We start from the raw sequence: 26,490 nt of genomic DNA, 5'->3' as shown, positions 1-26,490 counted from the left end.
CAAGGTACTTTTTGGCAATATCTAGTTGGTTTTTACAACTTCTTGCTCTTTAATGATGTTAGAGCTACCCTTATATTAATGTCCTCTAAAAACACTTGTATAAAACGTACACTGAATAAGTGAGAAAAGCTAAGAATGATTTTCACGGATTCGTTGGCTTTCAGCAAGGTTCTTTTAGAATTTCTTGGATTCCGTCTGCCAAGTTCTGGAGAGCTACTGTGATTTTCTGGGTTCATCAAGCTAACTCCCTTTCCCCGCAAAAGGTATTTTCTGGAAACTAGCCTTTTTCATCATGCAAGTTAGTTGGCTCATTGTCAGTGATATTTACTGAGCACTTACTTTGTGAAGAGTATTGTACCAGGCCCTCGGGAGAGTACAGTGAAGGGCATCTAGAATAAAAGCTCATGGTTTTTCCAATATGAAAACAGGAGGGGGCCTATTTTAGAAACAAACCATTTTTCCAGTACAAAACCAGACTTTGCCAGCATAGACCTACATTAAACTTTACCATGAAGTCACAACATAACACTCTTGCTGCTGAGCTGGCAAGCAGGGAGTCATTGCATATTCTCCAGAAAATAGACAGGGAGGATAATACGCAATTTCTGCACACAGAGATCTTACGATCAAAAAAAGAATTCGTCACAACTGATGACACTTTCTTTGGCATCTACTCCAAATAGATTACCATTATAAACAAACAAGAATTGTCATTACTAAATCAGAGGAATGCTCTATCCAGCCCAATGAGCTCTCCCTAAGAGGGAAAAAAGATGCTGAGAGAAACAATCCAGTTACTCCTTTTGATATCTATCCTCATGGTGGCTAAGGATGTGTCTTTTAATATCTCTAACTATCCCTCTTTTCACTTAGCCACCGGTTGAGGTGTTTTTATCCTCAAGCCCACCCAAAACCTTCCTAAAGTTGAGCCCACTAAAAATTCCATCCAAAATTGAAATCCAGCTTTTGTATGGTGAATGAAGTACTCACTGAAAAAAGTTGGACAGACATACAAACAATACCCAAAGGTGTTTACTTTGGTCATGGATTCTAATTCCGGCTCCACCACTTGTCTGCAGTGTGACATTAGGCAAGTCACTTAACTTCTCTGTGCCTCAGTTATTTCATCTGTGAAAAAATGAGGATTAAGACCATGAGCCCAAGGTGGGACAGGGACTGTGTCCAACCTGATTAACTTGTATTTACCCCAGTACTTAGAACAGTGCTTGGCACATAGTAAGCGCTTAACAAGTAACTTTTAAAAAAAATTTTAAGCATCATACCAACTCTAGATTATGAATTATTTATTTATATTAATGTCTCTCTCCCCCTCTAAACTATAAACTCACTATGGGCAGGGAACCTGTCTACCAACTCTGTTGTACTCTCCCAAGCGCTTAGTACACTGTTCTGCAACCAGTAAGTGCTCAATAAATACCATTAATTAATCGATTACCAGGCACAAAGGGAAGGGATTTCATTTTGCTACCTAATATCGAAACGTGATTTGAATCCAACACCCCTACTCTGACCAAGACAGCAACCGGCTCCAGACACTTGAAAGGGTCCAAATCTCTGCCAGATACGCTTAAAACCAATCTTCCTGGCAAAAAACTGTTAGCTTGGTGACATCGTGGGCAGGGATTGTCTCTATTTGTTGCTGAATTGCACTTCCCAAGCGCTTAATACAGTGCTCTGCGCACAGCAAGCGCTCAATATATATGACTGAATGAATTTGCCCCAGCCCTACTGAGCGTGGTGGGCCAACTCCAGCCTACTGGAGGCCATCCTGCAGCCCCCCAGCCCGTCCTCCAAGGGACAACCTGTAAAAGGGTCTGCTGGTTCCCAGACCACAGCACCCTTCCCCTACCATCTCGGCTCAATCAATCAATCGTATTTATTGAGCGCTTACTGTGTGCAGAGCACTGTACTAAACGCTTGGGAAGTACAAGTTGGCAGCATATAGAGATGGTCCCTACCCAACAGTGGGCTCACAGTCTAGAAGGGGGAGACAGACAACAAAATAAAACATATTAACAAAATAAAATAAATAGAATAGCTATGTACAAGTAAAATACATAGAGTAATAAATACGTACAAACACATATACATACATACAGGTGCTGTGGGGAAGGGAAGGAGGTAAGGCTCAGAAGCCCCACCCTTCATAAGACTTGGTTTTTGGCCCTCTCCCAGCCTCGAACTTTCACAAGTGGCCATCTGGTCAAAGAGCTTGCCTACCCCCGCTTTAAGACGAGGATGATGCCCAAATAAGCAAAAGATATAAAATGCAGATCTCTGGACCATGAAAACAATACATCTCCCAAAAGGAATATCAAAGCACTGGTACAGGGGTAGATGCCTTTTGAGGGTTGAGGAGGAGAGGAAACTCATGAGAACCGAATATTTAGTGGGGGGGGTGGGGAGGGAGCTAATGGAAAATTCAGGAAGGAGATAGGTATAGACCTGGAGGTGTATTTCCATTAACTCCCAATAAAGCATTTTTCAGTGGGTTAGGGAGTCAGGAATAAAAGGCCAATCACCTATCGAAGGAGAAAGTTTTGAGGACTCTCCATAAAATAAAGAATTAAAGGGATGGGAAAGGGGAAGGAATATGAGAGCTGGGTCTGGAAGGTGGACACCACGAAGGCTCGAAACTTCCATTTCCTCCTTTTCCTCAGAAGGGAACTTCTGAGCGGAGGATCGGCTCCAGGGCATGAACTAGACTGTGAGCCCGTTGTTGGGTAGGGACCGTCTCTATATGTTGCCAACTTGTACTTCCCAAGTGCTTAGTATAGTGCTCTGCACACAGTAAGCGCTCAGTAAATACGATTGAATGAATGAATGAATGAATGAAGCGGCTGGACGGACCGCAGGGGTTACAGCATCCTGCCTTACATAAGGCCAGGAAAACCAACACGCTAACGGCAGCAGCGGGAGGGGTGGGGGAAGACCTACAGGGAGGCAGAAACGGCATCAATCCTGTTCCCGGTCACTACAGTAAGAAAACCAGAGGCACCTAGGAGATCAGAACTTGCCATCGGCTTCCCGTGTCTTCCTCCCGGACAGAAACAACACGTCTGCAGGGGCTTCCCGTGTCTTCCTCCCGGACAGAAACAACACGTCTGCAGGGCTAGGGAAACGGTACAATCTGCTCTGAATCAGTCAGTTAAAAAGGAAATGCAGTGAGAGTTCATTCATTCATTCATTCTGTTGTATTGATTGAGCGCTTACTGTGTGCAGAGCACTGTACTAAGCGCTTGGAAAGTACAAGTCGGCAACATATAGAGACGGTCCCTACCCAACAGCGGGCTCACAGTCTAGAAGGGAGACTTCTAGTCTAGTGTAGACAGTCTAGAAGGGAAAGAGAGTTGATTTGTCTCTATGAGGACACCGACTACTTGCAGGGTTGGTAAACACTAGATGGGACAGAAAATACATTTCTCCACAGGTCCTGAGAAGGCATGACATCTGCTCCCTCCCTCCTACAAGTATTATCTGTAAAAGTCACTCATTTCCTACTTCCATCCTGCAACGGAGTTGATTAGCTGTCATGAAATATTCCTGTTTCCTGGAAAAATACGCCTTTCCTGCCAAGGAATTAAATAATGAACTATTACAACAAAGACATCAAAATTTAAACTCTGACTCAGGAAGGAAAGCGATGGAAAATGGATCTACCGGTATATTTTATAGGAGAAGAAAGGTTTCGTTTTCCAGCTTACCTAGATGTCAAATTGAGGGTTATGCAATCTCTGAAGAATGTTCGCTTCCCACATCCCCATCCTCTCCCCCCGACCAGGGCCAGTGTGATGAAAGCTGTTCTCTGTTGTGCGGGATGACGGTAACCGTGCAAGCAGTTTCCGCGAACCGCGCAAATACGGTTTTAGGTCACTGGCAAATAAACTGGGCATGACTGGTTTCTGAGTTGAACTATTCCTAGTTGTCTCAGCCTTTAGGAGCTGGGGCCTCTTGAAGATAATCTCAGGGAACACAGGCAGAGAAGCCGCATGGTGTAGTGGATAGAGCATGGGCTGGGAGTCAGACGGTCGTGGGTTCTAATCCCAGTTCCACAACTCGTCTGCTGTGCGACCTTGGGTAAGTTGCTCCATTTCTCACCTGTAAATGGGATTGAGACTGTGAGCCCCAGGTGGGACGGGACTGTGTCCAACCTGATCTGCTGGTATCTACCCCAGTGCTGAGCACAGTGCCGGTCACATAGTAAGCGCTTAACAAATACTACAATTATTATTTTTATAAGCTGACAGCATTGAAACCTTCCGAAATTGCGGTCTTTGGTCTTACCTTTCGGTGGGCCTCATGTTGTCAGAACCTAGCGGGCCCCTGGTGGGGCTGAACCTCAAGAGTTCAGGTTGGTAGATCTTAAAGCTGCATCAGATTTGGGAGTGGTCTATCCCGGGAAGAATTATTCCCCCATCATTCTTGGCTACAGTCTATACTCTCTAGGGCTTTAAAAAATGTCCGACAGCTCCTTGAATGAGGCCTCAGAGAGGCCAGAAGCACAGGATACCGGTAGGTTTTGCACTTAAAAGCTTCCTGAATCTTCCAAAGATCCACGACAGTCTTAAAGGCCAGGGCCAATACATATGAATAAAAGCTACATGCCAAAGTGATGACAGCATGGCAACTCTCAGAAGCCCTTGGGAGCCCCCTCTATATTGATAGGCCACAAATCCCGGAGCCACAAATTTGCGTTGTCTCCATCCAACCCTTCTGAAATGTCTCTATTTTTCTTTCTTGGTTTTCTCCCCGCTAAGATGGACCTGAGGTCTTTCCAAAGGAGCTGTGCTAGGCTAGCCAACTGCCCAAACTACACGCGGCTTAGCCGTAATTTCATTTATTCTCCTTTACTGGAAGTTTATCTGGAGGGGATGCATAACTGTCCCTGATGGCACACTGGCTTGGCCTTTCTCTGGAGGAGCGAGGCAGATGAAGCCATACCATAGTCAAAGCCCCGTATTCTCCAGACTAAATCTGGAAACCCTTATCCTGGGCACGATCCCCAAAAGCACCTTAGAATCTGTCAGATCCCTTCCTTCCCTGACAGACAGTCTCCCTGGGTGCCCCTTAGATAACTCGGTACACGTCTTCAAACCTAGTAAACAGGTGCGAATTTCCTCAAGAGGGCAGGAAGAAATTGATTTTAGCTAAACTCCTTGTGTCTTTCAATAATCTACCTCATGAGCTTAAAGCCGCTACAACACTTTATTATGATCATTATCATCACGGTGTTTGTTAAGCGCTTGCTGTTTCGAGCACCGTTCTAAGCTCTGGGGTAGATATGACTAAATCAGGTCGGACATAGACCCTGTGTCACACGGGTCTCACGCCCTAAGCAAGAGTCAGGCAGTCAATTGTATTTAATTGAGAGCTTACCGTGTGCAGAGAACTGTATTAAGAGCTTCGGAGAGTACAATACAACAACAGACATACTCCCTGCCCACAAGCAGCTTACAGTTTAGAGGTGGAGATGGACATTAATATAAATAAATGAAATTACAGATATGTACCATAAGTGCTGCGAAGCTGGGAGTGAGGGGAAGAATAAAGGGAGCAAGTCCGGGTGACTCAGGAGAGAGTGAGAGGAGAGGAAAGGACGGCTTAGTCAGAGAAGGCCTCTCGGAGGAATAGGCAGCGAATCCCCATTTTGTAAACTGAGGCTCAGAGAAGTGATTTGCCCAAGGTCGCAGAGCGGACAAGTGGCGGACCAGGGATCTGACTCCTCTGACTCCCTAGTCTGGGCTCTTCCTACTAGACCACACTACTGCTAGCCCTGGGGCCGTGCTAAACCCGAAAGCAGGCCCGCTGGCAGTTCTGCTTTCTGACCTCTCCCTTCCCTCCCTAACTCCTCTCATGTTCTTTCCTCAGGAGAAACAAAAAGCCAATAGCGGTGAAGCCTCTGACCCTTCCTCCGTCATTCACTCTCTCCACCCGTTCCCTTTCAAGATCCCTTCGCAACGAGTGGGCCAGAGACCCATGCGTAGTCTTCAGGGGACTCAAATTATAGTAATCATCAGGTCTGCTATTTGTTAAGGACTATGTGCCGAGCATTATACTAGGTGCTGGGGTAGATACGAGCTAATCAGGTTCCACAGTCTAAGGAGGGAGGGAGAACGGGTATTAAATCCCCATTTTATAGACGAGGGAACTGAGGCACAGGGAAGTGAAGTGACTTGCCCAAGGTCACACAGCAGGTACTCGGTGGAGCCGGGATTGGAACCCCGGTCCTCTGACTCCCAGTCCCTACTCTTTCCATTAGGCCATGCTGCTTCCCCATTTGTACATTCCCCATTTGTACATCCCCACTAGTGCTTAATACAGTGCCTGCACTAGGAGGCCTTCCCAGACTGAGCCCCCTCCTTCCTCTCCCCCTCCCCATCCCCCCTGCCTTACCTCCTTCCCCTCCCCACAGCACCTGCATATACATTTGTACATACTTATTACTCTATTTATTTTACTTGTACATATTTACTATTCTATTCATTTTATTTTGTTAATATATTTTGTTTTGTTGTCTGTCTCCCGCTTCTAGACTGTGAGCCTGTTGTTGGGTAGGGACCGTCTCTCTATGTTGCCGACTTGTACTTCCCAAGCGCTTAGTACAGTGCTCTGCACACAGTAAGCGCTCAATAAATACGATTGAATGAGTGAATGAATGCCTGGCACATGCTTAACCAAGACCGTTTAAATATCAAGCTTCATGCTGCGTAAAGATTAGCCCTCCCAGCTACAGGCAAGGGCCCCAAGATTTAGGTCCATGACGAGCCCGAGGACAGACGACTGTGGTCAGACAAACTCTGGCTCTTCTGAGGAAAAAAGCCAAAGGAATGGACTACAGTGCAGTTCAGAGAGGCTCAGCTGGGGCGTGAGGAAGAATTTCCTGATGGTGACACTGAAGAACGTTGGAAAGTGCTAAAGAGGCTGGTGACCCCTATCTTTTACACATATACTTTAGATACACTATCAAGTGCTAACTCCAAGACACAGCCCCTTGTCTTTTATTCTAGAATCTGTCTCCCCCTCTCCGCCCCACCAGACTGTAAACCCCTTGAAGAGCAGGGGTCGGTCATGTCTGTTGACTCTACTGCATTTTCCCGAGTACTGAGCACAGCGTTCTGCTCCCAACAGGTGCTCAATCAATCCAATTAACTGATCTAATTCCAGCTCTGCCACATGTTTTGTTGTCTGTCTCCCCCTTCTAGACTGTGAGCCCGTTGTTGGGTCGGGACCGTCTCTATATGTTGCCGACTTGTACTTCCCAAGCGCTTAGTATGGTGCTCTGCGCACAGTAAGCGCTCAATAATTATGATTGAATGAATGAATGAATGTCTGTTAACTCTACTGCATTTTCCCAAGTAAGAAGCACAGCGTTCTGCTCCCGATAGGTGCTCAATCAATCCAATTAACTGATAGATGGGAGGTTCGTAAAAACAGGATCGACTGCCACACATTCTGGGTTGATTTTTAAGGGTGGTCCTGACTGAACGCAAGGGAATAGGTTAAATGATTTTCCAAAGTCTTATTAATCCTTTGTGATCAATCAATCAATCAATTGTATTTATTGAGCACTTACTGTGTGCAGAGCACTGTACTAAGCGTTTGGGAAGTACAAGTCGGCAACATATAGAGACAGTCCCTACCCAACAGTGGGCTCACAGTCTAGAAGGGGGAGACAGAGAACAAAACCAAACATACTAACAAAATAAAATAAATAGAATAGATATGTACAAGTAAGATAAATAAATAAATAAATAGAGTAATAAATATGTACAAACATACATACATATATACAGGTGCTGTGGTGATCCTGGGTTAGGAGTGAGAAGTGAAGTAGATACATATTTTAAAATGCTCTGAATAAAGGGTTTAAGTGTCTTACGGTTCATATTTTGCACATGACAAGTTTTTCCTTAAATGCGCACAAAATAAATTGAATCCAGTGGAGGAAGGAGGAAAAAAGGGAGACCACAAAGAGTTAATAGGATATTTCCTATCCTCCTCACAGTCACCACCCTGGCCCTAATACTAAGGACCAACCCCTTTTGCAAATACTCATCTCTGAATGAAGGCAGAGAGTCACCACAATATTTCTCAATATAGGAGCTTCTTCCATATTCAAACACATATTGAGCCTCTTCCTCCCTCCCATGACATGGCTTTTCTAACCCTGAACCATTGAATCCTAGCCTTTAAATGTCATCTTCAACTTTCCACTCTTCCAACATATATCTTCCCCCCCTTCCCCATCTTGAGAAATCGTTTACACAGATTCTTTTACAGAGCTCCCATATCATCAGATACGGTCTATATGGTATATTTTGAAATGTTACCCCAACAATAGCCGAAAGGGAATAAAACAAATGCAATATAATGGCCCGGTGCCCACCTCAACCTGCCAGTTGGCTAATTACACATTACGGTTGATTTTGTTTTTCAGGAGCCAAAAAGAAATCCCCTCCCCTGGGATGTGAGAAAGCTGCCAAAGTCTGATCCTCCACTAAAACAAGTACAGCAAAATCCGTAGACAGTAGCCTTCCTACTCACAGACTGAAGTTTTGAAAAGTTTCTGCAACAAATGTGAAATTACACCTTCTGAAAAGAGTAGGTGCTCAATAAATCCTGCTGGAAGTGATGATAGCTCCGGGGAAGAATCCAGCACACTTTAAAACAGACTTAAAAAGAATGACCGAACCCCATTTTTATCACCCACAGCTTTCCTAAATCTCTCTCTCTCTCAAGTGTACCAAACAAAATTTTAATATACACCCTTGGACTACTCTTAAAAGTCTTTCTTGCCATTCAGTACTTCTCACCTCTTCTAAAGTGATAACCTTCAAGCACATATCCTTCAGCAGAATTAAACGATCATGGCCAGATGAGTGGGGTATCATGTCGGCCAGCCCCCTCCCACACCCCCAGACTATTTCCCCATGGAAACTTAACATATGCTTTGGGAATTCTAGGAACTCGGCAAAACCACATAAACAATGTACCTTCATCATGTACATCACAGACTACAGGGGAAAACTACCTTTCAACTAATTTCCTCTTTCCTCGGTTAAGAAACACTGCTTTGACATAACTGAAGCTTGATTAGAAATCAATCAGAGCACTGTCCTAAGAGCTTGGGAGAATATAGCAGAGCGGTAGACCTGTTCCCCATCCACAACGAGTTTGCAGTCTAGAAAACACATAAAGTTTTCAGTCTGGCTTCATCCTAAAGCAAAGTTATTCTATACAGCACACACTTCAGTGGGAAACTTAAATTCTTTCGATTGTTTACAGCAACCATTCTTTCGGGGAATTTTATCAACCTTCATCTCGCACACAATTATGAGAACCCTCGGCCCACCCCTACCCTGTGGGGAGGGAATCCTAAAGGAAACACAATTAATCCAAGCTCTTAACTCATCTTCCACCGGGAAGATGAGGCCGTCCAAAAGAAAAAAAAAAAAAAGACCAGCTTGGAAGGACGCGAACCTGGTTCCAACTTTAGAGGAAATCACCACTGTCGCTTAGACCAGGGAATGATCTTCCCCACAACTCTCGAAATTGACAGCACGCCTAAGGACGCCTCCAAACACAGGAGGCAGGGAACGCGTCACCAACTCTATCGTTTGGCACTCTTCCAAGCGCTCAGTACAATGCTCTGCACACAGTAAGCGCTCAAGAACCACCAGTGATTAACTGTAGTGCTCATCCCGGTCTAAGGCTCTTCTGTAGGATGTGAGACGGCAGAGAATTAACACAGATTTTCAAAAGAAACCGTATCAGAGGATAAAGGCGTAAACCGTGACTGAACCATCATGCCACGTCGCTGCTCTTCACTGCTGGCAAAATCCTAACCGGAGTTCTTTGGGAAAGGTTCCTAACAATGAAGGCCTGTCTCGCCAATGGATTTCAAGGCAATGGACCTGGGACCACATCAGATAAGTGCAGTGCTGCCCTATCTAGTAGCAGCAGATGTTTTGACACCATCGACAAGCCTTGACCCCGGAGGTTATCAAATGAGTTTGATGGCCCTGAGAGTTTCTCAAGATCCTAAGGCAACTCGGTGAGGCTCTGACTGGTTGTAACAGCTGCAGTTGACTCGTCAAAACCTGCACCAGTCACCTAACAAGAGTATTTCGGGGTTGCGAAAGTCACCTTCAACCTCTTCTTCACCGTCATTCTTGAGAATGTAACAAGAGCCCTGGAAGTGGGTGTCAATCGTATTGAGCGCTCACTCTCTGCAGAGCGCTGTACTAAGTGTTTACAATTCACCCCCAGTCGTTCAGGAAACTCTTCCAACCCTACTGAACGTCACAGAGGGCTCTTGAAACAATCGGTCGGGAGTTGCTACACGAAGACTATGTCGATTCTTCTGGTGCCGAGGCAGCGCGTGACAACAGTGAGGACGGACACAAACGGCTCAAGGGAACTGGCACGGTCTCTGGAGAAAGTCAGATCGGGGTGACGGGGTGACATCAACTTTTTAGACGAAGATGACAGTCCACAGGAGAGATGCGGAATCCCACCCGTCCGGCCGTTAAGGTAGCAGCAGGCCGTTCGCTTCGTTAGCAGGAGTCTGTATTGAGCACCCACTACGTAAGCCAGACAAGTTCCCTGCCCGGAAGGAGCTTACGCTCAAACTCAGTAATAACAGCTGACTTCCTGATCGGAACAGAAAAAGCACTCGGATGCTTTTCGAGATACAGAGCGAACGAGGTCTTGGAATCACTGTTTGTGGCATCACACCTTCAACTGGAGGGTTAAGGGGGAAACCATTAGGGGAAAACAAAGTACCCAAAACAGCTGCTATGTGGAGCCAGAGTGAAGAGGCCACCGACCACGAGAGCTGGGGACACATTTTTAAAATACACATATAAGGAAGCAAACCTGAAGCGCTGTGTAGCATAACGACGGCCGGCTAAGAAACCGTCATCAACAGACCAGCTTGGTGTGCGGCAATCAGGAAGGGGTGATTATTTTAGAGTAGAAACTTTGGGAAGAGTGTGATAATGAAAAAAGGAGAGCTGAAAATAGCGAGAGACTACAGGCAGCAAGAATGACCCTCTGCGCGGGCAGAGTCGCTCGTGCATCAGCCTCAACCACACCCGCATACACGGATAAAGATCTCACTGTCAGGAGCATCATCTTTAAACCTGAAAGTCAGCTCTGTGTACCCTGGAATAGCCTGTCAAACAGCCCTCGAAGCGTGTTCCTCACTGTCATTTTCTTCCAACACTGGCTAATCCCATTGCTAAACTTGATCCAGCGAGATGTGCTCTCCTCCACAGTATTCATTGATTCAATCGTATTTATTGGGCGCTGTGTACCGAGAGCTGTACTAAAGCACTCGGGAAGTACAAATCGGCAACATATACGAATCGAACAGCGGCATTTGGGCTACTCGGCTGATTTGGAGGTTTCACGTTCCACATACGCTGAGTTTTAGGGTGCTACAGTGTCCCGCAGAGTCCCACTCTGTCCACGACGATTGTAGACGACGGGTCGGTTCTTCCTCCAGGGCTGGGGTGAGACCTTGTTTGCCACCTTTTCTTGCTGTTTTACAGTGAAGACGCTTGGGTGAAGCTGATGGTTCTGTTCAGGAAGTCAGATGACGCACCTCTGGCAAAACCAGACTTCAGTACATACAAGGTTGCTCTTTAGTTCACAGACCTCCACCGACGGCAAGACGATCGTCTAGCCATCGCTGTGTCACAGGGAGAATCGCTTGCCCGCTTAGTCCAAGAAGCTGACGGAGTAAACTTTTTCCAGTCCCTCGCAACACCATCTCTTGCCTGCTATATGATCTTGGATAAGCCCCTTAGTTTATTTAGACCTCAGTTTTCTCATCTGTAAAATGGAGATTAAAAACTCCCTCCCTCCAGCTGTCCCTGCGGGGCAGTACCACCAGCTAAACTGATACCTACCCCGGCAATTAGCACAGTGCTTGGTATAGCTATGTACATACATTATTACATAAAAGATTGGATACATTTCAATTGAAAACCACACCCACCACAGTTTCTGCTGAAGAAACTCAGTGACTTCTTTTTCCTTGAATTCTACCGGCTGAAGAAACTGAAACTTACAAATCAATTCCTCAAACACTTCAATTTCAATCAAAACAAGTGCTCAATTTTTAGCTAATTGCAAGTATCACAAAGCTCTCAAAATAACAAGAGACCTGATAATATCATTACCTTAAAATAGCATTTCCCTGAAAGGCTTGAAAATTCAGGGACAAAACACTACCTTGAACTGAAATCTGTTTAGACACCACCATATTCTGGGGGGCCTTGAGAGAAGTTTGTTGATGATCCATTCCCGGTTTTGAATTTTGAGAGGTCCACATTCCCTAGTTGACAGAAACCCGACGAATACCCCCTCTTGAAAAGGCCGCCAAAACCTGTTCTTTACCTACACCAGTTGGTGGTAATTCCAAAGTAAGGCAAAATGAGGTGCCTCACACCAAATGGATAAAATTATACTGCCAACTTGTACTTCCCAAGCGCTTAGTACAGTGCTCTGCACACAGTAAGCACTCAATAAATACGATTGAATGAAATGAATGAATAAAATCTGTGCTATTCTGAGGAGGGTTTCTTTTTTTTGGTAGTTCAGCGCTTACCATGTGTCAAGCACTGTTCTACGTTGGACCCAGTCCCTGTCCCACATAATAATGATGGTATTTGTTAAGCGCTTACTATGTGCAAAGCACTGTTCTAAGCGCTGGGGGGATACAAGGTGATCGGATTGTCCCACGTGGGGCTCACAGTCTTAATCCCCATTTTACAGATGTGGGAACTGAGGCCCAGAGAAGCGAAGTGACTTGCCCAAAGTCCCACGGCTGACAAGTGGCGGAGACGGGATTTGAACCCATGACCTCTGACTTCAAAGCCTGGGCTCTTTCCATTGAGCCACGCTGCTTCTCGTTGAGCCACATGTGGCTCACAGCCTTAAAGTAGGAGGTCGAATGGGCACTGAACCCCCATTCTGCAGTTGAGGAAACTAAATAATAATAATGATAGCATTTATTAAGCGCTCACTATGTGCAAAGCACTGTTCTAAGCGCTGGGGAGGTTACAAGGTAATGAGGTTGTCCCACAGGGGGCTCACAGTCTTAATCCCCATTTTACAGATGAAGTAACTGAGGCCCAGAGAAGTGAAGTGACTTGCCCAAAGTCCCACAGCTGACAACTGGCAGAGCCGGCATTTGAACCCACGACCTCAGACTCCAAAGCCCGGGCTCTTTCCACTGAGCCACGCTGCTTCTCTAAGACGCAGAGAACTTAAATGACATACTCAAGGTTGACCATCAGAAGGAATTTATTGAACCCTTACTTGTGTGCAGAACACTGCACAAAGCACTTTATTGATTGAACAATTGATTGAATACGACTGGTATTTACTGAGTGCTTACTTTTAGTACAAAGCGCTTGGGGGAGTATAATACAGCGATAAACAGATACATTCCCTGTCCGCAACGAGCTTACAATGAGTAGACAGCCTACAGTCTTGAGAGAGTACAATATTAACAGAGTTGGGTGTTCAGTCATCCATTTGAATTTATTAAGCACTTACTGTGTGCGGAGCACTGTACTAAGCACTTGGGAGAGTACAGTACAACAATAAACAGATACAGTCCCTGCCCACAATGAGTTTACAATCTATATATACCTGTATATATATATATATACACACCTATATATATATACACCTGTATATATATATATATATAACCTATATATATACACCTGTACATATATATATATATACACACACCTGTATATATATATACACACCTGTATATATATACCTATATATATACACCTGTATATATGTTTGTACATATTTATTACTCTATCTATTTATTTATTTTACTTGTACATATCTATTCTATTTATTTTATTTTGTTAGTATGTTTGGTTTTGTTCTCCGTCTCCCCCCTTTCCGACTGTGAGCCCACTGTTGGGTAGGGACCGTCTCTATGTGTTGCCAACTTGTACTTCCCAGGCGCTTAGTACAGTGCTCTGCATACAGTAAGCGCTCAATAAATACGATTGATTGATTGATTAGAGACAATGAGAGGACAGCTTTCGGTCTCCTGAGTACCCTATTAACAGAACGGGCATTCATTCATATTCAGGAAGCACTTACTGTGTGCCGAGCACTGTACTGAGCGCTTGGGAGAGGACAATACAACAATCAATGTCCCCAGGTTTGTGAATGAAGGTGTTAGGGAAAGCGGGGGTGGGGAGGGGGTCTTCAATTTAGTTCATTCACAGGAAGCAGCGTGGCTTTTAGGGGAAAGTCAGAGGACATGGGTTCTAAACCCAACACCGCCACTCGCCTGCTGTGTGACCTTGGGTGAACGGCTTAGCTTCTCTGTGCCTCAGTTGCCTCATCTGTCAAATGGGGATTAAAACTGTGAGCACCCCCTCCTGTGGGACAAGCTGATTACCTCGTATCTACCTCCAGCGCTCGGAACGGTGCTCGGCACATAGTGAGCACGTACCAAACACCAAAATAAGAATGCATTCAATCGTACAGAGCACAGGCCTGAGAGTCAGAAGGTCATGAGTTCTAATCCCGGCTCCGCCACTTGTCCGCTCTGTGACCTCGGGCAAGTCACTTCGCTCCTCTGGGCCTCAGGCCCCTCGTCTGGGCAATGGGGATTGAGACTGTGAGCCCCACGTGGGACAGGGACCGTGTCCAACCTGTATCTACCCAAGCGCTTAGTACAGAGCCTGGCACATAGTAAGTGCTTAACAAACGCCGTTATCATTAGTACTGAGCGCTTCCTGCGTGCAGAGCACTGTACTGGGCGCTTGGGCGAGTACAACACAGCAAGAGAGACGATCCCTGCCCGCAAGGGGCTCCCAGTCTAGGGGGCTGAAGTTCAGCGGCTAGTACAGTGCTCTGCACGTAGTAAGTGCTCAATAAATAGGACTGAGTGAAAGTTGGCAGTTTTCCTGGCGGGCAGCGGTGTCTGGGCCGGTTACTGCTGCACCCGCAGGGGCAACTGTCAGTTTGGGCCACAACAGGAAGCCACCATCACAATAATAGAATTATAGCTATATAATAATAATAATGATGATGGTATTTGTGAAGCGTTTACTATGTGCCAAGCACTGTTCTAAGTACCAGGGTAGATAAAAGGTAATCAGGCTGTCCCACGTGTGGGGCTCCCAGCCTTCATCCCCATTTTACGGACGAGGTCACTGAGGCCCAGAGAAGTTAAGCGACTTGCCCAAAGTCACCCAGCTGATAAGTGGCAGAGCTGGGATTAATAATAACAATGATGATGGCGGTACTTGTTAAGCGCTTACTATGTGCCAAGCACTGTTCTAAGCGCTGGGGAAGATACAAAGTAATCACATTAGAACCCACGATCTCTGAATCCCAAGCCTGGGCTTTTGACACTAAACCACGCCGCTTCCCATCCCATATACATCATTCATTCACCCTTTCAATTGTATTTAATGAGCGCATACGGTGTGCAGAGCACTGTACTCAGCGCTTAATATTCTCATTCATTCAATGAAATGAATTAATAATAATAATAATAAGGGCATGAATAGGGAGCGAGCACAGCATTCACTCATTTGTTCATTCAATTGTATTTACTGAGCGCTTACTGTGTGCAGAGCACTGTACTAAGAGCCTGGGAAGTACAATTCAGCAACATATAGAGACGGTCCCTCCCCTACAACGGGTTCACAGTCTAGAAGGGGGAGACAGACAACAAAACAAGTAGACAGGTGTCAATACCATCACAATAGATGGAATTATAGCTCTATGCACAGCATTAATATTATTACTATTATATTAATATTATATTAATATTACTGCACATCATTAATAGAGTAGTAAATATGTACAGGTAAAATGTATAAGTCTAGAAATACACACAAGTATTGTAGGAAGGGGAAGGAGGTAGGGCGGAGGGAGGGAGCAGGGCATTCATTCATTCATTCATTCAATCGTCTGTATGGCGCGCTTACAGTGTGCAGAACACTGCGCTAAACGCTTGGAAAGTACTAAGTCGGCAACAGATAGAGACGGTCCCCACCCATAAACGGACTCACAGTCTAGAAGGGGGAGACAGACGACAAAACAAATAGACAGGTGTCAATGCCATCACAATAAATAGAATTACAGCTCTAAGCACTGCATTAATAGCGCAGTAAATATGTACAAGTAGAATGAATAGAGTAGTAAATATGGACAAGTATAATCAATACAGTAGTACATATGTACAAGTATAATGAATAGAGTAGTAAATATGCACAAGTAAAATGAATAAATCTTTTAGACTGTGAGCCCACTGTTGGGTAGGGACTGTCTCTATATGTTGCCAACTTGTACTTCCCAAGCGCTTAGTACAGTGCTCTGCACACAGTAAGCACTCAATAAATATGATTGATTGATTGATTGATCTGTAGAAATGTATACCAGTGCTGTGGGGAGGGGAAGGAGGTAGGGCCGGGGGAGGGAGCAGAGCATTCATTCATTCATTCATTCGTGCAATCGTCTGTACGGAGCGCTTACAGCGTGCACAGCACTGCGCTAAGCGCTTGGGAGAGTGTAAGTCGGCAACAGATAGAGATGGTCCCCACCCAACAACGGACTCACAGTCTAGAAGGGGAAGACAAACGACAAAACAAGTAGACAGGTGTCAATACCATCACAATAAATAGAATTACAGCTCTAAGCACTGCATTAATAAAGTAGTAAATATGTACAAGTAGAATGAATAAACAGAGTAGTAAATATGTACAAGTATAATCAATAACAAGTACAAACGGCAAAACAGGTAGACAGGTGTCAATACCATCACAATAAACAGAATTACAGCTCTAAGCATTGCATTAATAGAGTAGTAAATATGTACGAGTAGAATGAATAGAGTAGTAAATATGGACAAGTATGATGACTAGAGTGGTAAATATTCATTCATTCAATCGTATTTATTGAGCGCTTACTGTGTGCAGAGCACTGTTCTAAGCGCTTGGGAAGTACAAGTTGGCAACATCTAGAGACGGTCCCTACCCCACAGCGGGCTCACAGTCTAGAAGGGGGAGACGGACAACAAAGCAAAGCATATTAACAAAATAAAATAAATAGAATAAATATGTACAAGTAAAATCAACAGAGTAATAAATATGTACAAACATATATACATATATGCATATATACAGGTGAATGTACGCACATGTATTCCCGCCTTACCTCCTTCCCCTCCCCACAGCACCTGTATATATGTTTGTAGGTATTTATTACTCTATTTATTTATTTTATTTGCACATATTTATTCTATTCATTTTATTTTGTTAATTTGTTTTGTTGTCTGTCTCCCCATTCTAGACTGGGAGCCCACTGTTGGGTAGGGACCGTCTCTAGATGTTGCCAACTTGTACTTCCCAAGCGCTTAATACAGTGCTCTGCACATAGTAAGCGCTCAATAAATACGATTGATGATGATGATGATGATGATGATTACTCTATTTTATTTGCACATATTTATTCTATTCATTTTATTTTGTTAATTTTTTGTTGTTGTTGTCTGTCTCCCCCTTCTAGACTGTGAGCCCACTGTTGGGTAGGGACCGTCTCTAGATGTTGCCAACTTGTACTTCCCAAGCGCTTAGTACAGTGCTTCGCACACAGTAAGCGCTCAATAAATTGAATGAATGAATGAAGGAATAAAATGAATAAATCTGTAGAAATGTATACCAGTGCTGTGGGGAGGGAGCAGAGCATTCATTCATTCATGCAATCGTCTGTACGGAGCGCTTACTGTGTGCAGAGCACTGCGCTAAGTGCTTGGAAAGTGCAAGTCGGCGACATACAGAGACGGGGCCCGCCCCACAACGGGCTCACGGTCTAGAAGGGGGAGACAGACGACAAAGCAAGTAGACAGGTGTCAATACCATCAGAATAAAGAGAATTACAGCTCTAAGCACTGCATTAATAGAGTAGTAAATATGTACGAGTAGAATGAATATTGTAGTAAATATGTACAAGTACAATGAATATAGTAAATATGTACAAGTATAATGAATATGGTAAATATGTACAAGTATAATGAATGAATGAATGAATGAAGAGTATAATCAATCAATCAATCGTATTTATGGAGTGCTTACTGTGTGCATAGCACTGTACTAAGCGCTTGGGAAGTACAAGTTGGCAACATACAGAGACGGTCCCTACCCAACAGTGGGCTCACAGTCTAGAATGAATAGAGCAGTACATATGTACAAGTATAATGGAGTAGTAAATACGCACAAGTAAAATGAATAAATCTGTAGAAGTAGAGTAGTATGTACAAGTATTTATTTTATTTGTACATATTTATTCTAACTATTTTATTTTGTTAATATGTTCTGTTTCGTTGTCCGTCCCCCGCTCCTAGACAGTGAGCCCGTTGTTGGGTAGGGACCGTCTCTAGATGTTAGAGTAAGCGCTCAATAAATATGACTGAATGAATGAGTGAAAGTATAATGAATATGTTGCCAACTTGTACTTCCCAAGCGCTTAGTACAGTGCTCTGCACACAGTAAGCGCTCAATAAATACGATTGATTGATTGATTGAATAGGGTAGTCAATATGTACAAGTAGAATGAATAGAGTAGTAAATATGTACAAGTAGAATGAATAGAGTAGTAAATATGCACAAGTTGAGTAAATCTGCCGAAATGTATACCAGTGCTGTGGGGAGGGGAAGGGGGTTGGGCGGGGGGAGGGAGCAGAGCATTCATTCATTCATGCAATCGTCTGTACGGAGCGCTTATAGCGTGCACAGCACTGCGCTAAGCGCTTGGGCGAGTATAAGTCGGCAACAGATAGAGAGGGTGCCCACCCAACAACGGACTCACTGTCTAGAAGGGGGAGACAAACGACAAAACAAGTAGCCAGGTGTCAATATCATCGCAATAAACAGAATTACAGCTCTAAGCAGTGCATTAATAGAGTAATAATAATGTTGGTATTTGTTAAGTGCTTACTATGTGCCAAGCACTGAGTAGTCAATATGTACAAGTATAATGAATAGAGTAGTCAATATGCACACGTATAATGGAGTAGTCAATATGTGCAAGTATAATGAATAGAGTCGTCAATATGTGCAAGTATAATGAATAGAGTAGTCAATATGTACAAGTGTAATCAATAGAGTAGTAAATATGTACAAGTATAATCAATAGAGTTGTAAATATGTACAATTATAATGAACAGAGTAGTAAATATGTCCAAGTATAGTGAATAGAGTAGTATGTACAAGCATAATGAATAGAGTAGTATGTACAAGTATAATGAATAGAGTAGTAAATATGTCCAAGTATAATGAATAGAGTAGTAAATATGTACAAGTGTAGTGAATAGAGTAGCATGTACAAGTATAATGAATAGGGTAAATATGTACAAGTATAATGAATAGAGTAGTAAATATGTACAAGTATAATCAATAAATATGGTAAACACGTACAAGTAGAATAGAGTACTAAATATGCACAAGTATAATGAATAAAGTAGTAAATATGTACAAGTATAATCAATAAATAGAGTAGTAAATATATACAAGTATAATGAATAGAGTAGTAAATATGTACAAGTACAGTGAATAGAGGGAAGCAGCGTGGCTCAGTGGAAAGAGCCCGGGCTCTGGAGTCGGAGGTCATCATCATCATCATCATCAATCGTATTTATTGAGCGCTTACTATGTGCAGAGCACTGTACTAAGCGCTTGGAAAGTACAAATTGGCAACATATAGAGACAGTCCCTACCCAACAGTGGGCTCACAGTCTAAAAGGGGGAGACAGAGAACAAAACCAAACCCCGGCTCTGCCAACTGTCAGCAGTGTGACTTTGGACAAGTCACTTCAATCAATCGATCAATCGTATTTATTGAGCGCTTACTGTGTGCAGAGCACTGTACTAAGCGCTTGGGAAGTACAAGTTCGCAACAGATAGAGACAGTCCCTACTCAACAGTGGGCTCACAGTCTAGAAGGGGGAGACAGAGAACAAAACCAAACATACAAACAAAATAAAATAAATAGAACAGATATGTACAAGTAAAATAGAGTAATAAATATGAACAAACATATACACATATATACAGGCAATATACAATAAATACGATTGAATGAATGAATGAATCAATGAATGAATTCATACAGTTGTCTGTCCGGGGCGCTTACAGCATGCAGAGCACTGCGCTAAGCGCTTGGGAGAGTATGTCAATCAATCAATCAATCAATCGTATTTATTGAACACTTACTGTGTGCAGACCACTGTACTACGTGTTTGGGAAGTACAAGTTGGCAACATATAGAGACAGCCCCTACCCAACAGTGGGCTCACAGTCTAAAAGGGGGACACAGAGAACAAAACCAAACATACTAACAAAATAAAATAAATAGAATAGATCAATCAATCAATCGTATTTATTGAGCGCTTACTGTGTGCAGAGCACTGTACTAAGCGCTTGGGAAGTACAATATAGCAACAGAGACAATCCCTGCTCACAACGGGCACATAAGCAGATGCTTGTCATATGAGAAGCTATCAAGCAATCAATCGCATTTATTGAGCGCTTACTGTGTGCAGAGCACTGTACTAAGCGTTTGGGAAGTACAAGTTGGCAACATCTAGAGACAGTCCCTACCCAACAGTGGGCTCACAGTCTAAAAGGGGGAGACAGAGAACAAAACCAAACATACTAGCAAAATAAAGTAAATAGAATAGATATGTACAAGATAAATAAATAGAGTAATAACTATGTACAGACATATATACATATATACAGGTGCTGTGGGGAAGGGAAGGAGGTAAGGTGGGGGGATGGAGAGGGGGACGAGGGGGAGAGGAAGGAAGGGGCTCAGTCTGGGAAGGCCTAACAAAATAAAATAAACAGAATAGATACGTACAGTGCTCTGCACACAGTAAGCGCTCAATACGATTGATTGATTGATTGATTGATTGGGGAGGGGAAGGGGGGAGGGAGCAGAGCGTTCATTCATTCATTCATTCCTGCAGTCGTCTGTGCAGAGCGCTTACAGCGTGCAGAGCACTGCGCTAAGCGCTTGGGACAGTATAAGTCAATCAATCAATCATATGGATTGAGCGCTTACTGTGCGCACAGCACTGTACTAGGCGCTTGGGAAGTACAAATAGGCAACATATAGAGACAGTCCCTACCCAACAGTGGGCTCACAGTCTAGAAGGGGGAGACAGAGAACAAAACCAAACATACTGACAAAATAAAATAAATAGAATAGACATATACAAGTAAGATAAATAAATAAATCGAGAACTAAATCTGTACAAGCATATATACATATATACAGGTGCTGTGGGGAAGGGAAGGAGGTAAGGCGGGAGGGATGGAAAGGGGGAGGACGGGGAGAGGAAGGAAGGGGCTCAGTCTGGAAAGGCCTAACAAAATAAAATCAATAGAATAGATATGTACAGTGCTTTGCACACAATAAGCGCTCAATAAATACGATTGATTTATTGACTGGGGAGGGGAAGGGGGGAGGGAGCGTTCATTCATTCATTCATTCCTGCAGTCGTCTGTGCGGAGCACTTACAGCGTGCAGAGCACTGCGCTAAGCGCTTGGAACAGTATGTCAATCAATCAATCAATCGTATTTATTGAGCGCTGACTGTGCGCAGAGCACTGTACTAAGCGCTTGGGAAGTACAGGTTGGCAACATATAGAGACGGTCCCTACTCAACAGTGGGCTCACAGTCTAGAAGGGGGAGACAGACAACAAAACAAAACACACTAACAAAGTAAAATAAATAAAATAGATATGTACAGGTAAGATAAGCAAACAGAGTAATAAGTATGTACAAACATATATACAGGTAATATACAATAAATACGATTGAATGAATGAAGACAGTCCCTACCCAACAGTGGGCTCACAATCTAAAAGGGGGAGACAGAGAACAAAACAAAACACACTAACAAAATAAAATAAATAGAATAGATATGTACAAGTAAGATAAGTAAATAAATAGAGTAATAAGTATGTACAAACATATATACAGCTAATATACAATAAATACGATTGAATGAATGAATGAATAGAGACAGTCCCTACTCAACAGTGGGCTCACAGTCTTAGAAGGGGGAGACAGAGAACAAAACCAAACATACTAACAAAATAAAATAAATATGTACAAGTAAGATAAGTAAATAAATAGTGTAATGAGTATGTACAAACATATATACAGGTAATATACAATAAATACGATTGAATGAATGAATGAATGAATGAATGGAGACAGTCCCTACCCAACAGTGGGCTCACAGTCTAGAAGGGGGAGACAGAGAACAAAACCAAACATACTAACAAAATAAAATAAATATGTACAAGTAAGATAAGTAAATAGAGTAATAAGTATGTACAAACATATATACAGGTAATATACAATAAATATGAATGAATGAATGAATGGAGACAGTCCCTACTCAACAGTGGGCTCACAGTCTAGAAGGGGGAGACAGAGAACAAAACCAAACATACTAACAACATAAAATAAATAGAATAGATATGTACAAGATAAGTAGAGTAATAAGTATGTACAAACATATATACAGGTAATATACAATAAATACGATTGAATGAATGGAGACAGTCCCTACTCAACAGTGGGCTCACAGTCTAGAAGGGGGAGACAGAGAACAAAACCAAACCTACTAACAAAATAAAATAAATATGTACAAGTAAGATAAGTAAATAAATAGAGTAATAAGTATGTACAAACATATATACAGGTAATATACAATAAATACGATTGAATGAATGAATGAATGAATAGAGACAGTCCCTACTCAACAGTGGGCTCACAGTCTAGAAGGGGGATACAGAGAACAAAACCAAACACACTAACAACATAAAATAAATAAAATAGATATGTACAAGATAAGTAAATAAATAGAGTAATAAGTATGTACAAACATATATACAGGTAATATACAATAAATACGATTGAATGAATGAATGAATGAATGAATGGAGACAGTCCCTACTCAACAGTGGGCTCACAGTCTAGAAGGGGGAGACAGAGAACAAAACCAAACATACTAACAAAATAAAATAGATATGTACAAGTAAGATAAGTAAATAAACAGAGTAATAAGTACGTACAAACATATATACAGGTAATATACAATAAATACGACTGAATGAATGAATGAATGGAGACAGTCCCTACGAATGAATGAATGAATGGGGACAGTCCCTACTCAACAGTGGGCTCACAGTCTAGAAGGGGGAGACAGAGAACAAAACCAAACACACTAACAAAATAAAATAAATAGAATAGATACGTACAAGATAAGTAAATAGAGTAATAAGTATGTACAAACATATATACAGGTAGTATACAATAAATACGACTGAATGAATGAATGAATGGAGACAGTCCCAACGAATGAATGAATGAATGAATGGAGACAGTCCCCACTCAACAGTGGGCTCACAGTCTAGAAGGGGGAGACAGAGAACACAACCAAACATACTAACAAAATAAAATAAATATGTACAAGTAAGATAAGTAAATAAATAGAGTAATAAGCATGTACAAACATATATACAGGTAATATACAATAAATACGACTGAATGAATGAATGAATGGAGACAGTCTCTACTCAACAGTGGACTCACAGTCTAGAAGGGGGAGACAGAGAACAAAACCAAACATACTAACAAAATAAAATAGATATGTACAAGATAAGTAAATAAACAGAGTAATAAGTACGTACAAACATATATACAGGTAATATACAATAAATACGACTGAATGAATGAATGAATGGAGACAGTCCCTACGATTGAATGAATGAATGGGGACAGTCCCTACTCAACAGTGGGCTCACAGTCTAGAAGGGGGAGACAGAGAACACAACCAAACCTACTAACAAAATAAAATAAATATGTACAAGTAAGATAAGTAAATAAATAGAGTAATAAGCATGTACAAACATATATACAGGTAGTATACAATAAATACGACTGAATGAATGAATGGAGACAGTCCCTACCCAACAGTGGGCTCACAGTCTAGAAGGGGGAGACAGAGAACAAAACCAAACATACTAACAACATAAAATAAATAGAATAGATATGTACAAGATAAGTAGAGTAATAAGTATGTACAAACATATATACAGGTAACATACAATAAATACGACTGAATGAATGAATGAATGGAGACAGTCCCTACGAATGAATGAATGAATGGAGACAGTCCCTACTCAACAGTGGGCTCACAGTCTAGAAGGGGGAGACAGAGAACAAAACCAAACCTACTAACAAAATAAAATAAATATGTACAAGATAAGTAAATAAATAGAGTAATAAGTATGTACAAACATATATACAGGTAATATACAATAAATACGACTGAATGAATGAATGAATGGAGACAGTCCCTACGAATGAATGAATGAATGGAGACAGTCCCCACTCAACAGTGGGCTCACAGTCTAGAAGGGGGAGACAGAGAACACAACCAAACATACTAACAACATAAATAGAACAGATATGTGCAAGTAAAATAAATAGAGTAATAAATATGAACAAACATATACACAGGCAATATACAATAAATACGATTGAATGAATGAATGAATCAATGAATGAATGGGCTGACAGCGTGCAGAGCACTGCGCTCGGCGCTTGGGACGGTATGTCAATCAATCAATCGTATTTATTGAGCGCTTAGTACAGTCCTCTGCGCACAGTAAGCGCTCGAGCGCTTACTGTGCGCAGAGGACTGTGCTAAGCGCTTGGGAGAGTCCAAGCCTCTCTCTGTTCGGGATGGGGGTGGGGGTCCGGTACCTGTGTGCGGGCGCCGTCGCTGCGGTAACCGTTGGGCAGGTCCCCGTTGGCGAGGCAACCGTTGGGGCGGGGCGGCGGGCGGGGGCACCGGCGGACGAAGCAGGAGGAGGAGGAGGAGGAAGATGGCGAAGGACAGGAGGAGGAGGAGGATGAAGAGGAGGACGAAGAGGCCCCCTTGTCGGGCCGCATCCTCCCCGCGCCTCCCGGGCCCAGCGCCGCCACCGCCCGGAAATCCAGCCCTCCCCGACACGTGACACACGCATACACACACCCCGCGCCGGGCGGCCAATCGCCAGCGCCGGGGGGCGGGGCCCGGGCCGCCGCCCAGCCAATGGCCGCGCGGGACTCCGGGGAGGGGGCGGGGCCCGGGCGGCGGCCAATGGGGGCGCGGGAGAGGGCGGAGGGGGCGGGGCCCGGGGGGCGGGACAGCCGGGCCCACGTGGGCGACGGGCGGCCCCGGCCTCCGGGACGCTCCTCGTTCGTCCGTTCGTTCGTTCGTTCGTTCATTCGTTCATTCATTCGGTCGTTCATTCATGTATTCATTCGATCATTCATTCATTCGTGCATTCATTCATTCGTTCGTTCGTTTGTGCATTCATTCATTCATTCAATCATTCGTTCGTTCGGTCGTTCATTCATGTATTCATTCGATCATTCATCCATTTATCCATTCGATCATTCATTCATTCGTGCATTCATTCATTCATTCATGTATTCATTCGATCATTCAGCCATTCGAGCATTCATTCATTCAATCAATCAATCAATCGCATTTATTGAGCGCATTCATTCATTAAGCGCTTAGTACAGTGCTCTGCACACAGTAAGCGCTCAATAGATACGATTGATGATGATTCATTCGGTCATTCATTCATTCATTCGGTCATTCATGTATTCAATCGATCATTCATCCATTTATCCATTCGATCATTCATTCATTCATTCGTGCATTCATTCATTCATTCATTCGGTCATTCATTCATGCATTCATTCGATCATTCAGCCATTCGATCATTCATTCATTCATTCATCCATTCATTCATGTATTCATTCGATCATTCATCCGTTTATCCATTCGATCATTCATTCATTCATTCATTTATTCATTCATTCAATGATTCATTCATCCGGTTATTCATTCATCTATTCATTCGATCATTCATCCATTTATCCATTCGATCATTCATTCCCCGTGGGACAACCTAATCACCTTGCAAACTCCCCAGCCCGTAGAACAGTGGTTTGCACATACTAAGCGTTTAACATATGCCGTTATCATTATTATTGTGATTCATTCATTCATTCATTCATTCGATCATTCATTCATTCGGTCATTCATTCATGTATTCATTCGATCATTCATCCATTTATCCATTCAATCATTCATTCCCCGTGGGACACCTTAATCACCTTGTAAACTCCCCAGCGCTTAGAACAGTGCTTTGCACATAGTAAGCGCTTAACGAATGCCATTATTATTATTATTCATTCATTCATTCGATCATTCATTTGATCATTCATTCATTCGACCATTCATTCATTCATTCATTCATACATTCATTCGATCATCCATTCATCCATTCATTTGATCGTTCATTCATTCCCAGTGGGACAACCTA

At 43.0% G+C, this 26,490-nt stretch overlaps 1 protein-coding gene across 3 annotated transcripts in view; it reads right to left on the bottom strand.

Annotated features, from left to right (window-relative positions):
- SPTLC2 (serine palmitoyltransferase long chain base subunit 2) overlaps positions 1-25,064 on the bottom strand; it is a 140,650-nt gene extending 115,586 nt beyond the window's left edge. For 2 of the 3 annotated variants that reach the window (XM_038750424.1, XM_038750432.1), the window contains exon 1: positions 24,872-25,064. In XM_038750424.1, the coding sequence (XP_038606352.1) occupies positions 24,872-25,060 (189 nt within the window). In that variant the 5' untranslated portion in view covers positions 25,061-25,064. Of the gene's footprint in view, positions 1-1,036; positions 1,058-24,871 lie in introns of those variants that run through there. The other variant, XM_038750439.1, reaches the window with a different exon arrangement.
- Positions 25,065-26,490: the final 1,426 nt, after the last annotated feature.

Source organism: Tachyglossus aculeatus, chromosome 1, assembly GCF_015852505.1.
Source record: "Tachyglossus aculeatus isolate mTacAcu1 chromosome 1, mTacAcu1.pri, whole genome shotgun sequence".
In the NCBI taxonomy this organism is placed as follows: Eukaryota; Metazoa; Chordata; class Mammalia; order Monotremata; family Tachyglossidae; genus Tachyglossus; species Tachyglossus aculeatus.
The sequence above is the reverse complement of the archived record's forward strand: the minus strand, read 5'-3'. Positions and strand labels throughout refer to the sequence as shown.